Source organism: Podarcis liolepis (assembly GCF_965112155.1).
Source record: "Podarcis liolepis genome assembly, chromosome: 13".
Taxonomy (NCBI): Eukaryota; Metazoa; Chordata; class Lepidosauria; order Squamata; family Lacertidae; genus Podarcis; species Podarcis liolepis.
Genome location: NC_139573.1, coordinates 13,642,822 through 13,655,592, shown reverse-complemented (window position 1 = coordinate 13,655,592; position 12,771 = coordinate 13,642,822). Strand labels below are relative to the sequence as shown.

Sequence of the window (12,771 nt, the reverse complement as noted above, 5' to 3'; positions counted from 1 at the left end):
CTGTCTCTGATCTCTGATCTGTCAAACCACTGCTTTAAATCAATACTGCCTTCCTCTTCTTTGGAAGGTTCAAGAGGAGGGGGGGCGATCTCCACCACCTCCTCATTCCAGTCCCCCTCAGCCCAATTCCTGACACTTTCTTTTAGTGGGAAGTGCTATATAAATTTAATAAACCTAACCTAAACTAGTGATGAATCCCCCCTATACCATGCCTGCGACCCACCTGTGGAGTCTTGTAAGTGCCTAAGATAGTGGCTATGTGGAGGGAGGTTTCCAAGTCCAGCCCCCCAATGATGGTTACCATCTTCTTCTCAGTGTCACAGGTGTAGTTGGGCACAATCTTATCCTGACCGCAGAGAAGCTTCAAGGTGTTCTGGTAAGTCATCTTTGCATCAAAGTAGTTCTCATAGACATGGAAACCCAAAGTGATGTTGGGTAAGAGCTCAGAGTTCTCACTGATCTCCTTCACAGCAAACACCAAGGAGAGGACATGCTGGTAGTTCTTTGGGACTGATCTGCAAGAAGAATCACATGTCAATTTTTGCTCTCTGTGAGACCCTAAATAAGAAGAGGCAAAGGTAGAAACTGTCATTACCAAACCGAGCAGTCTTATCGGTGTCTATATCTTAATCAGCACTTGCTTGTTAGTTAGTTTGAACAACTTTGATACTGCTTAACACTGTAATTTCTGAGCAGTGTACAATAAGGCTACAAAATGAAATGAAATCAATGAAAAGTAACCATAAAAGTGATATTAAAATGCCCACTGATTATTTACTTATTTATTATTTAAAGTCTTCACCAGGGAAGGAGGCTATCTAATCTCAGCACAGAGGAAGTTCCACAGAACTGGGTCTACAATACTGATTACACAGCTACTGCAAAACCATGGATAAAACACTAGCAGTGTCTGCACCAAAGACCTCAGGATGTAATTTAGTCCCACTCCCAAAGAACTGCTGTCTCCAAGTGCCTTTACTTACGCAAGTCCCTCTATCTGCTTCATTTGGGGTGGTCCATTGAATATTATGCTTTCTGAGAAGAATAAGAGTTGAGAAGCAATTCCACCAATGATGAAGCTACTTGGTTGATAATACTGGTGCTGGATATGGACTGGATTGTCAAAAGTGCACATTGACAGATTTGCCTTACTGTATCTTTGAGGCTGAATAACTAGAAGAAACAGGAAGAGCCCAAGCATTCTGGGGGGCAAACCCCTTTCTCCTGACAATAATCCTGCAGTGTCCAACACAAACGTCACTGAGGTAGCAAACCTGCACCTGGGCTAATCATTTCACCTTCTGGGTGGGAAATCACATGGAAAACTATCAAAGGACTTTGCCCACAAACTATAAAGCATGGAGAAAAAACTTCCAGAGTCCCTCCCCACCCAGTTCTGTATGGCAAAAGGGCATTTTATATAAGCCTTCAGGGTTGGTTATTGATGTTGACTATGATCTCTCCAAAGTCTGGTGAGAACCATCAAGACTGGGAGTGAACAAGATGGGGAGTACATTCAGATAATTACAGGATTCATAATCTTCTCTCCAGAGGCACACTGTGTAAGAAAACATGTTTGTCTAAGTATGCTGCAACTCTTCTCTTAGAAGTGACAGGAGGCTCACTTGTGCTCAGTTTCACTCAATTGTACCTTAATGTCCTTGGATGGAACCAGAGAGGAGGTGACCATTTCTGGAAGCATATGTTACATTGCTCACATTGTTGATCCCCTTTAGGAAGAAGAACCTGTGGGCCTCCAGATTTCGTTGGACTCCAGCTCCCATCATCCCTGACCATTATCTACACTACCTGAGGATGATGGCAGTTGGTGTCCACATGGAGGGCTGCAAGTTTTCCATCCTTGCTGTAAGGCTAGAGTCAAATGAATCATTAGAGTTTTGAAATATCAACAGTGTTAATGTTAACTATTCAGAGGTGTGAGTTGGTGTATCACAGGTTTGCCCCCACTGTCAGAAAGGCCAGTAATCAACAGGAGGAGGGTTATTGGCTTCATGTCCTGTCTGTAATCACCAAGGGAAAATAGCGTGCTGGACTAGATGTGCCGTTGGTTCAATCCAGTAGAATTGCTCTTACATTCTTAATCACATCCACTCACGTGGTCCTGGAAGTCCAAAAAACCAGTGTGATGGTCATTCTCTCTGTTGCATGTCTGATAATAAAAAGCTGGGGCTCCAATTCAAAGTCCAATACTTAATATTAAAAGACCTAAATGGCTTGGCACCAGGAGACCTGAAGGAACACCTCCTCCTATATATACCTCTTTGGACCTTATGCAGTTGGTAAACCAAGGAAAGGGCCTCCTTTGTGGTGGTGTAAGTTTTGGAATTCCTGCTTCATTGCAGAGGGATCGTGGGTGGCGAGAGGAATGTGAAACCATCCCTCCCTGCACATTGTGGTCCCAATAAAAAAAAGTCCCTTAATACTTAAAAAAGAACCAAACATATTCCATGTTTTCCTTTTAGCAAAATATGCTATTTGACTTTAGAATGTTTCTCATCACTCAAGGTACAAATTGCCTCCATTGACAACTATGGTGGTTTAGGATGATGCAAAAAGTCTTGTACATGTGCATAAACTGAGCTTTCTGACACACAGACTAATGCACCCTCCCTGTCTCTTTACCCTCTTGAGGACATGAAGTTTCTTTCACTTCCTGTCTGCAAATGAGCACCGCACAGTCACAAATTAATAATTCCCTTTGCAACAAAGCTCTGGGATATGGTGTCCCTAACTTCTCATGAACTAATCATTCATTGTGCTTATACTTGTTTCCTTTGCCTTCAGAAGTGATATATCAGCAGCATATTCCATCTTGGTGGAGTCTCTGTGTGGTGGGACCAGGAAATGTAACAGCTCCACACTCCTAAATGAAGCTGCAAGTTAGACTGAAGACCACTAGGACAATGGAGGTAAATGCCTGCAAACCAAAGTCAATTAAGACATTATCATGGCTTATTACAGCATTTCTAATGGCTGTGCTAGTTGCTGAGGCTGTTGGATAGAATTATTGCGTTGGTAGACCTTGACCTGAAGCAGCAAGTTAAGAGAACCTGAATAAGCACTCTTGTTTTGTAGACTTAAAATATGTAGGTAGGAGCGGGCGTGTGTGTGTGTGTGTGTGGAGTTGTGTCATATAAGACAGGTGTTAGCCCATCTCTGATGTAAAACAATACTTTGTTGAATTGACATCCAGGTCAAAAACAGCATGGCAAGGGGAAACCTGACGTAGTCAAGTAGTTTGTGTATTTATTTCTTTGCAATTATTCTATACTTCCAAAATGAAGAAAAAAATCACAGCATAATAGCATAAAATCAACAATAACATTACATAACTACAGTGGTACCTCGGGTTAAGAACTTAATACGTTCCAGAGGTCCATTCTTAACCTGAAACTGTTCTTAACCTGAGGTACCACTTTAGCTAATGGGACCTCCCGCTGCTGCCGCACCGCCACCACACAATTTCTGTTCTCATCCTGAAGCAAAGTTCTTAACCCAAGGTACTATTTCTGGGTTAGCGGAGTCTGTAACCTGAAGCATCTGTAACCCAAGGATGCAGAGGTGTAGGCAGAAATTCACCCTCTTTTCTTTGTTTTAAAAGAAAAACAACAGCAACCTTAGCTCCACCATTCAATTTATTTATTTTTTTTAAAAGATAAGATAAAACTTTATTAGCATTGGCCAATGGCCATAGCAACAGTAAAACATTACAGTATATGCAGAAAAGGAAGTTTGATATAAGAGCACAATTTAAAGTCCTGAATCAGCCATCAGTTAGTGGCCCTTATTCTGATTGCTCCTGCTATGAACCTAGCCACCTTTGCTGTTATCTGCTCATTTTGATCTGATAGAAGAAAGGACATTGTGGCAGTGGTTGAGCACCCTGGGATGGTTAGTACGAGTGGGGTGATGATTTCGTTCCTCAGGTCTTTGTAGAGGGTACAAGACAGGAGGACGTGTGCCGCTGTTTCGGTGCTACCATCTCCACAGGGGCAAAGTCTTTTCTCAGGCGGAATCTTTTGGAATCGACCCTCAAGTACTGTAGGTGGCAAAACATCCAGTCTTGCAAGTGTAAAAGCACACCTGTATTTTGGGATAATACGTTTGTGCAGATATAGGGCCAGAGAATCAAAATGGAGTGGTGGAAAATGAACATACCAAAGGCAGATTTTCCTTATAGTGGCCAGGTTATTCTGATGCTCAATATTTTTTGGACATTGACCAATTAGACTGTTTGCTTTAGTAGGGCCCATAGTGAGTAGGTGTTGTGGGGATAGGCCACAAGAGTGAAGTTTTGGATAGACAGTTTTAAGCCAGGCACTTTTATGGGAGTCTTGAAGTACTAGGGATAGTAAACTGGGAGGATTTGAGTTTAGGCAGAGCCAGAAGTTAAGAGTTCTTTGCCAAGTCTGTACTTCTACTGAAGGGAGACTTGCCTCCAGTCTCAATTATGCGTTTGGGATGCATGGTGGTACAGAAAAAATCTGCCTTAGAAACTTTGATCGAACAGCTTCCAAAGCGCTAAGGTGGTTAGAAGTCCAAATCTGAGCCCCGAATAATAGCTGTGCTAGGGGTTTAGCTTGGAAGACTTCTAGGGCTGGTGGTATATGTTTGCCACCCTTTGTATGGAAAAAGCGAGTCAAAGTTTTGGCACTCCCCATGACCCCGTAAACTGGAAGAAAAGGCCCAAATATTTGAAAGCTTTGACCTGTTCGATTGGCTGATTGTCCATACACCAACTGTGGGGACTATATTTTCTTGAGAAAACCATAACTTTGGTTTTCTGATGGTTTATGACCAGGTGTTCTCTCTGGCAATACACTGAGAATTCTCTTCTCAATCTTTTTAGGACTATTTTTGTTTGGGATAAGAGGACCGCATCATCAGCCTATAATAGTACAGAGACTGGTTTTGAGGCCAGTTTAGGGGCATGGAACTCTGGAGATTTTAGGCACTGGACCATGTCGTTTATGTATAGGTTAAAGAGTGCTGGAGCTAAAATGCATCCTTGTTTGACTCCCTTTGTGGCTGGTACAGATCCTGTAAGTTGGCCATTTGCAGAGCAACACACTTTCAGCACAGTGTCTTTATAAAGGCAGTTAATCAGATATAATAATGTTTTGTCTATGCTCAAGGTGTTCAATTTAGCCCATAGTCTTACTCATGAGATTGAGTCAAAAGCAGCTTTCAAATCAACGAAAGCAGCATACAGCACACCGTGAGATTGCTTGGCGTACTTATCTATGAGGTGGGTTAGGATGAAGCAATGGTCTATAGTAGATCTGCCTTGCCTGAATCCTGCTTGCTCTTCCGCAAGGATAGCCTCAACATCAATCAGGTTGATTAACTTATTGTGGAGGTGTTTTGCATATAATTTACTAACTATAGGTAAGAGGTTCATAGGTCTTTAGCTGGCCGGATCCGATGTGAGTGGCCTCTGATGTGGCACAGGGCAAATTTATATTTCCCTCTGTATCCCAATATGAGCATAGCAACCTGCCTTATACTGAATCACACCATTGATCCATGTGGCTCAAGGTGCAAAGCAGATGCTCTACCATGGAGCCCTGACCCTCCCCTTAATGTTCAGGCTGTTGAGTGTCATTGCTTATGTAACCAAAATAGTACCACTCATGAGAGGGAGGTACCAGAAGGCACAGAGTAACTTCAAAGCATTTGGGACATTTTTGAAGGAAAGCATTCTAAGGGAAGCGGACTCCAAAGCATCCCAGTGAGAACTGACCATTGTCATGAAATGCCCACGTGAAAAGGGGAAATATAAAATGGGAGAGGGGTTGGAATGAAGTAGAAACACTGGAGATCTAAATAGCAGCTCTGCCCACTGCAATTTTGTTGCAGTTCCTATGTTTTAAGAATGAGAGCAAAACGAGTAAAGTGGTACCTCGTGTTATGAACTTAATTCGTTCTGGAGGTCCGTTCTTAAGCCAAAACCGTTCTTAACCTTTTGCTAATGGGGGCCTCCCGCTGCCGCTGCGCAACTTCCACTCGCATCCCGGAGCAAAGTTCGCTACCAGGAGACCTACTTCCAGGTAAGCAGAGCTCCTTACCCAAAGCATTTGTAAGGAGGATGGTACGTAACCCGAGGTTCCACTGTACTCAGAAATACCACCAGCTGCATACAGCCCACAAAGTGATGCTTGTTTACTGACACACACACATCCAACCAACCAATTCTATCAAGTTATAACTATAGATCAGTGGTAGAGTATCTGCAGTCAGGAAGTTCCAAGTTCAGTTCCCATCATCTCCAGGTAGGACTGAGAATGCCCCAAACTGAAACCCTGGACAGCCACTGCCATCCCATGTGGACAATACTGAGCTGAATGGTCCAATGGTCTGGACTGATATAATGCAGTTTCTCATGGTCCTATCAAAATGTGATAAAACATTGTCCACAACATCAATAGAACAATTTTTCTTTATTTAATTTTTTCTTCCATAGCTTTTATTGATAACTATCCTGTATTCTTTCAGAGTCCCATCAGTGGGGCCTCAACACACATGATGGAAGCAGAGAACGGCACCACTGTGAGAGAGTTTGTATTTCTTGGGCTGACCAGCAAGCCAGAAGTGAAGGTCCTCTTGTTTGCTTTCTTCTTGGCTGTATATGGCACAACCATGCTGGGCAACCTCTTAATCGTTAGCCTAGTGGCTTATGCACCTATCCTCCATACCCCTATGTACTTCCTCTTAGGAAACCTCTCATTCCTTGATTTCTGCTACTCTAGCATAACTGCTCCTAAAATGTTGGCCGGTTTCCTATCAAAGACCAACACCATCTCTTATGTGGGCTGCATTTGCCAGATCTTCTTCTTCCACTTCATTGGCGGCATCAAGATCTTCCTTCTTGTCATCATGGCCTATGACCGTTACATTGCCATCTTCTGCCCATTGCGCTACATGGTCATCATGAATGGGGCAGTGTGTGGTGGCCTGATGTGTGCCTCCTGGACTGGTGGCTTTGTCCACTCCATCATCCAAGTGGCCATTATTACCCAGTTGCCCTTTTGTGGCCCCAACAAGCTGGACAACTTCTACTGTGATGTGCCACAGGTGGTCAAACTGGCTTGTACTAATACCTTCGTGGTGGAGCTGCTCATGGTGTCCAACAGTGGCCTCGTGACTTTAATGTGCTTTGTGGTGTTGCTTGTGTCGTACTCCATCCTTCTGGCCAAGCTCAGAGCAGGGTCTGCACCCAACCGGAGCAAAGCTATCTCCACCTGTGCTTCCCATGTCACTGTAGTGACCCTGATTTTTGGGCCTTGCATCTACATTTACATCCATCCCTTCCGCAGCTTCCCCATGGACAAAGCCATCTCCGTTCTCTATACTGTCATCACTCCCATCTTGAACCCTTTCATTTATACCCTGAGGAACAAAGATTTCAAAGTTGCATTAGATAAGCTCAAGGGAAAGAAGCAAAAGAAATTGACTCCCTGACAGACTTTGCAACTGACTCCCATTCGTATTGTGTATGGTTTCTTCACCATTCAAGGTGAAGCTGTGTACAAATGACCACGTTGTGGAAATCAGACCATGAGAGAATCATTTGAAGCATATGCCGGGGCATCACTTTATTTTCTGATATGCGTATCAGGAGAGAAACCTTGTACACCTGTGCCATAGGCGCTCTGAACATTGTAAGTGCAAAATATTTATACAGAAGTTGACATACGACAAGCACACAAGTCACTTTCTCAAATATACTGGAAAATTACAAAAGTTGCAAGACGTAACTAAAATAGGTTTGCTCAGCAGCTTTCTTAGTGTTATGTGACAGTTTATAGTTATCTCCATCCTTTGTTTCATACAAATGTTAACTTTTGTGCGGAGCAAAGTTGATTTGTCAATTATCCAAAAGTCTAGGCCTTACTGATTTCTCCAGCAACCTCTTGATTTTCTGCACCCTATTTGGGGGGAGAGAAATTGGAGCTGCCACATCCCACAATTTTCTAAGGGATAGGAAAGCAATTCTTTAGTGGTTTCTCAGGGTTTGGGGGCCCTCACCTTTCCAAGTGGCACTAAGAAATAGCTTCCTTCTTGTTTTCCTGAGATTACTTGTTTTATACCACTGCTAGGGATAACAACTACTTCCACACCACTTTGCATCCACCACAATTTCCCAGATCTAGCATCTTTCCAGGGAATTGTGTGTTTGTAATGACATACAAAAAATGCTACATAAGCAATGGCATTCACAGCCTTAACATTAAGGGAAGGGTTGTGGCACAGTGGGAGAGCATCTGCTTTCAAAACTGAAGGTCCCTGGTTCAGTCACCATCAACACTAGGTAGGGCATGGAACAATTCCCTGCCTGAAATCCTGGATGGCTGCTGTATAATACTGTACAATATTGTCTACATACATCAACATTGTAGGCAAAATTGATGGTTCCAAATATTTGGAGAATTTCAGTGGCTCTCCTCTGAGCCAAACAAAATGATGTAATTGTTATTAATAATACCACTTCTCTAGAATGGTTTGCAAAAGATGAACAGGTTACATCTGTAATGATACACTGGGTGAAAGATTTTGAGTATGATATGCAATTTGCAGCATGGGAGAAGTTATGGAAATGTGATTTTAAATTTACAGCATGTTGTATGTTTGAAATAAAATTATATGAAAATGATGTATTGATGGTATCTAACTCCGAGTAAATTAGCAATAATGTATAAAACAGGATCAAATATGTGTTATGTGCAGAAATTCCAAGAGAGCAGAAAATATTATTTATGTACGCACTGACGGCTGTGCAGATGTTATTAACCCAGAGCTGGAAAGAAGACAGAGTCCCTCCCAGAGAAGAATGGCAGATTAAGTTGATGTTACAATGAACTATGGACATAATGGAGATACACAAATTTGGATTAATATAAAAGATGCAGAAGGAAAGTATTAACAATAATACCCACAAAGGGGAGGAGGGAAGTCCAAGAGATTCTTGGGAATCTTGTTTTTATATATTATGTTATTATGTGAATGTAAATATTAATCTGTAAAATTAAATAAATAGATTTTTAAAATAACAACAACAACAGTAACAACAACAACAAGAACAACAACAACAACAATAACAATAACAGCACTACAACTCCATGTATGTTTTTTGTTCCAAGGTTGAGATAGTTGTGTGTTTTTTTAATTTGCTTCTGCAATCCATTTTATGTTGTATTATACATTTCTGTTCTTCTAGGTTTTTATTACTATTATTATTACTATAAGCTTCCTCGAAAACTTGGTTTCTCACATACCATAATTTTCCATGTATAAGACATCCCCATGTATAACATGCCCCCTGTTATGGGGGACTCAAATTTAAGAAAATGGGGGGAGGGGGCACATGTCACAAAATTCACCTCTTGTCTGTCCCCATTCTGCCAGAAGCTGCCAATGGCCCCGCCCAATTGCCGCAGCATCAGCCAATCAACACCAGTCATTGATGCAGCAACCAATGACATTCCCAATAGCTGCTGAAAGCCACGGCAGAAGCCAATCAAACGTCCGTCCTATGCACTACCCATGTATAAGACCCCCACATTTTAGAATAATTTTTAAAGAAAAAAACCTAGTCTTATACACGGAAAAGTACAGTGTGTGTGTGTGTGTGTTACTGTATTATTAAGAAATAGATGAACCAATAGCAAACCACTCTACCTCCCTTTCCATCTTAATCCCAAACCAAGCAGCTCCTGCTGAAATCTTAAACTACCAGTGCAAAAGGTAAAAGTAAAAAAGGTAAAGGTACCGGTGCAATCCTATGCAAAAAGGCACAAAATCGTATTTTAGGGGAATGTATGTGTAAAACTGCATCTATTGGTGAAAAGAACATAGAAAAATACATTGCATATTGTTAAAAAATGCAGTACAGGCTGTTAGAAATGTGTATATTGTGTAAAATGTCATTCCAATATATGCATATATGTATGGGGGAAATGTGCACTAAAATGCTGGCAAATTTCTGTGGTGACTTTTTAAAGGGACAGTGGTGGTTGTGAGCTGTGGAAATGTGTGGAACTGAAATTAACACTGGGAAAATGAGAAACTGAGGGAAACTGAAATTGACAGATTTTTCAATCCCTACATAATACTGACAGGCAGTGTGGTATAGTGGTTAGGACCTGGGAGACCATGGTTCAAATCCCCGCTTGGCTACAAAGCATACTGCATGACCTTGGGCTAGGCCCTGCTTCTCACTGGTTTGTTGCGATGATATAATGAATCAGACAGGGAATTCTTGGATGCTGGCCCATTGCCTTTCTCATCTCCCACTGTAACTTTCAGTAGCCAGGGGAGCTCCTCAAAGTTTTTTCCTTCTGAGTACCCCATGGGAAAACTCAAGTTGCACTTTTAATAATTCCCCTTGCAACCTGCATGTCGCCCAGAAGTCGCTCGTGCTCTCTTGGGCCCCAACCGATCCAGAACTTCCAAGCCCATTAAGGGCGTTGCATTTTGTAGATCAAATCATATGTTGCTAAGAAGATGCTCTCTCAGGTAGGGCAAATGCTGTGCTGGTGGAAAGAAGTGGCTTCACTTTAGCTGGTAGGTGCCATGCAGACTCTTGCTAATCCATAGTCCCTATAGTCCTGCGAGTGATTCTTCCCCATAAAAGGCTTACAGGATGCCCTTTGTTTTAAGGTAATGCCTTTTCCTACAGAGAGTATGATTGCTACAGGCGGCAAGAAATACCTCTTTGATTTCAGAAATTTATTTCTATAGCACTCTACAGAATTGATGCTAGGACGTACTGTTTTTAATTTTTCTTTGATCGCCCCTCATTAACGGGAGTTTTGTCTGAAGTAGGTCAGAAAAAGGTGTGTGACTAAGAAGTGAGTATGGTGTGTGTAAAGTATTAGTCAGGTATGACTGAAGGCTGACAATAGATATTAGGATGGAAAGAAATGAGAGAGCAAGAATGTTGAAACAGCTGACTAATGGATGAGAAAGGTCCAAATGAGAGGAGAGTAATAGGTTCCTATTTCAGCCAACTTGCTTGAGGTATTGAATACATCCTAAATAAGGTGTGTGGAAGATGTGAATAAGGAAGCGATTTCTTTTCCACTAGCAAGCTAAACCAGGAATGTTTTGAAATAATTGAGCACAGAATTGTTAACATTGGGGAAACCATGAAACTGAAAGAATATTTGTTCATTTCACATTTATTTCATGAGTCCTCCAAAGAGTTTGTGGGAGCTCACAATTTTGGAATTAGCGAATTCAACCCAGGCCTCCCATGTTCTAGACCAGTCCTCCTCAGTCCAGAATATTGTTGGACTCCAGCTCTCAACAGCACCAGTCAACATAGTCAATGTCCCAGGATGGAGGAACCTGTAGTTGTGCAACATCTAGAGGGCACCTGGTTGGAGAAGTCTGCTTTCAACTGATGCTACTACACTGCTGAACTATTTGCTGTTCACCAAGGAATATATAAATAAGAAAATACTGAGAAAAGGAATGAGGTGTGAGAAAAGCCTCCTTTATAAATCTCTATAGACATGTAATTATTCTTTCAGCAAAATCAACCAAGAGTTTTGTGGCACATTAGAGACGGATACATTTATTATGGCATAAGCTTTTGCAATCTTGAGTTCATGGAAGCCTATACCATAATAAAATGTCAGCCATTAAAATTGCACAAGACTCTGTTGTTGCTTTTAGGAAGGAGCTCTTATGGGGGTGTGACAGAGACAAGCTTGTGGAAGAGCTGCAGCTCAGTGACAGAACATCTGTTTGCATGTAGAAAGTCACAGGTTCAGCCCCTGACATCTTCAGAAAGGGTTAGGAAAAATGGACCTTTCTGAAAACCTGGAGAGGGGCTGCCAGTCGGATGGACCTTTGGCTCCTGTGTTCAAGTGACAGCAAAAGACAGAGAAGTAATTTCTGTTGTCTAAATCCTTTGCTAAACACAGGAATAGTCAACATGGTGCCCTCCATGTGTTAGACTTTCAGCTTCTTGACTACAGGTGGAGTTATAGTCCAACTACATCTGAAAGGGATCAATTTGGCTGACTTAGAACATCTTTCATGAGGTCCTCAATATCAGGCTTGCCACTTTAATATAAATATTTATAGCTCCTACCCATAGGAAGCTGCTCAGAGTAGCTTACAAATACTTTTCTGTTTTAATGTCACAGCTGCTGCTTTGATGAAAGGCAGACACACTCAGCACCACTGGCTCTTCTCTGCCCTCCTACACACAATGCCACCCAAGGGTGCCAACTTGAATAAAATGGTGGGGGGAGCCCAGGTAAGCCCCACTCACGAGATGCAGTGCACAAGCACCATTTGAATGGCAATGCCCATCAACTTGGGAGGGGAGCTGAAGGGACCTCAGCCCCTAAGAGTTGGCTCCTGTGATGACACCAGCTCCCTCTTACTTTCCCTTATATTGGCGATTGAAAATGTAAAGTGGAGCTCTAGGGTGAAACACCACGGAAAAGTGAAAATGAGGTTTATTTGGTGTGGTTGGCACCTAATCAGGTCCTTGGTGAAATAAGGAACAAAGGAAGCTGTGTTATGCTAAGTCATAGGAACACATAAATAAGAACAAAGGAAGCTGGTCCTATCTTCTCTATGTCACCTTGAGTTCCTGTCAGGGAGAAAGGTGGGATATAAACATAATCATAATATGGGGTGGGGTGTGTGTGTGTGTGTGTGTGTGTGTAAAAAGACTAGGGTAAATTGATCTACTCATGTGTCTATTTATTGATCCAATCACTCACCCATCAC

The 12,771-nt window shown here is 42.1% G+C and overlaps 2 protein-coding genes across 2 annotated transcripts in view; both read left to right on the top strand.

Annotated features, from left to right (window-relative positions):
* Positions 1-12,771, top strand: part of LOC310691388 (vomeronasal type-2 receptor 26-like) — a 252,293-nt gene that overhangs the window by 141,846 nt on the left and 97,676 nt on the right. The gene's annotated exons all lie outside the window — the stretch shown is intronic.
* LOC310691436 (olfactory receptor 4D5-like) lies at positions 6,547-7,482 on the top strand (the record flags this gene model as incomplete). The annotated part of the gene is made up of 1 exon (XM_083471228.1): positions 6,547-7,482. The coding sequence occupies one exon, from the start codon at positions 6,547-6,549 to the stop codon at positions 7,480-7,482; it is 936 nt and encodes a 311-aa protein (XP_083327354.1).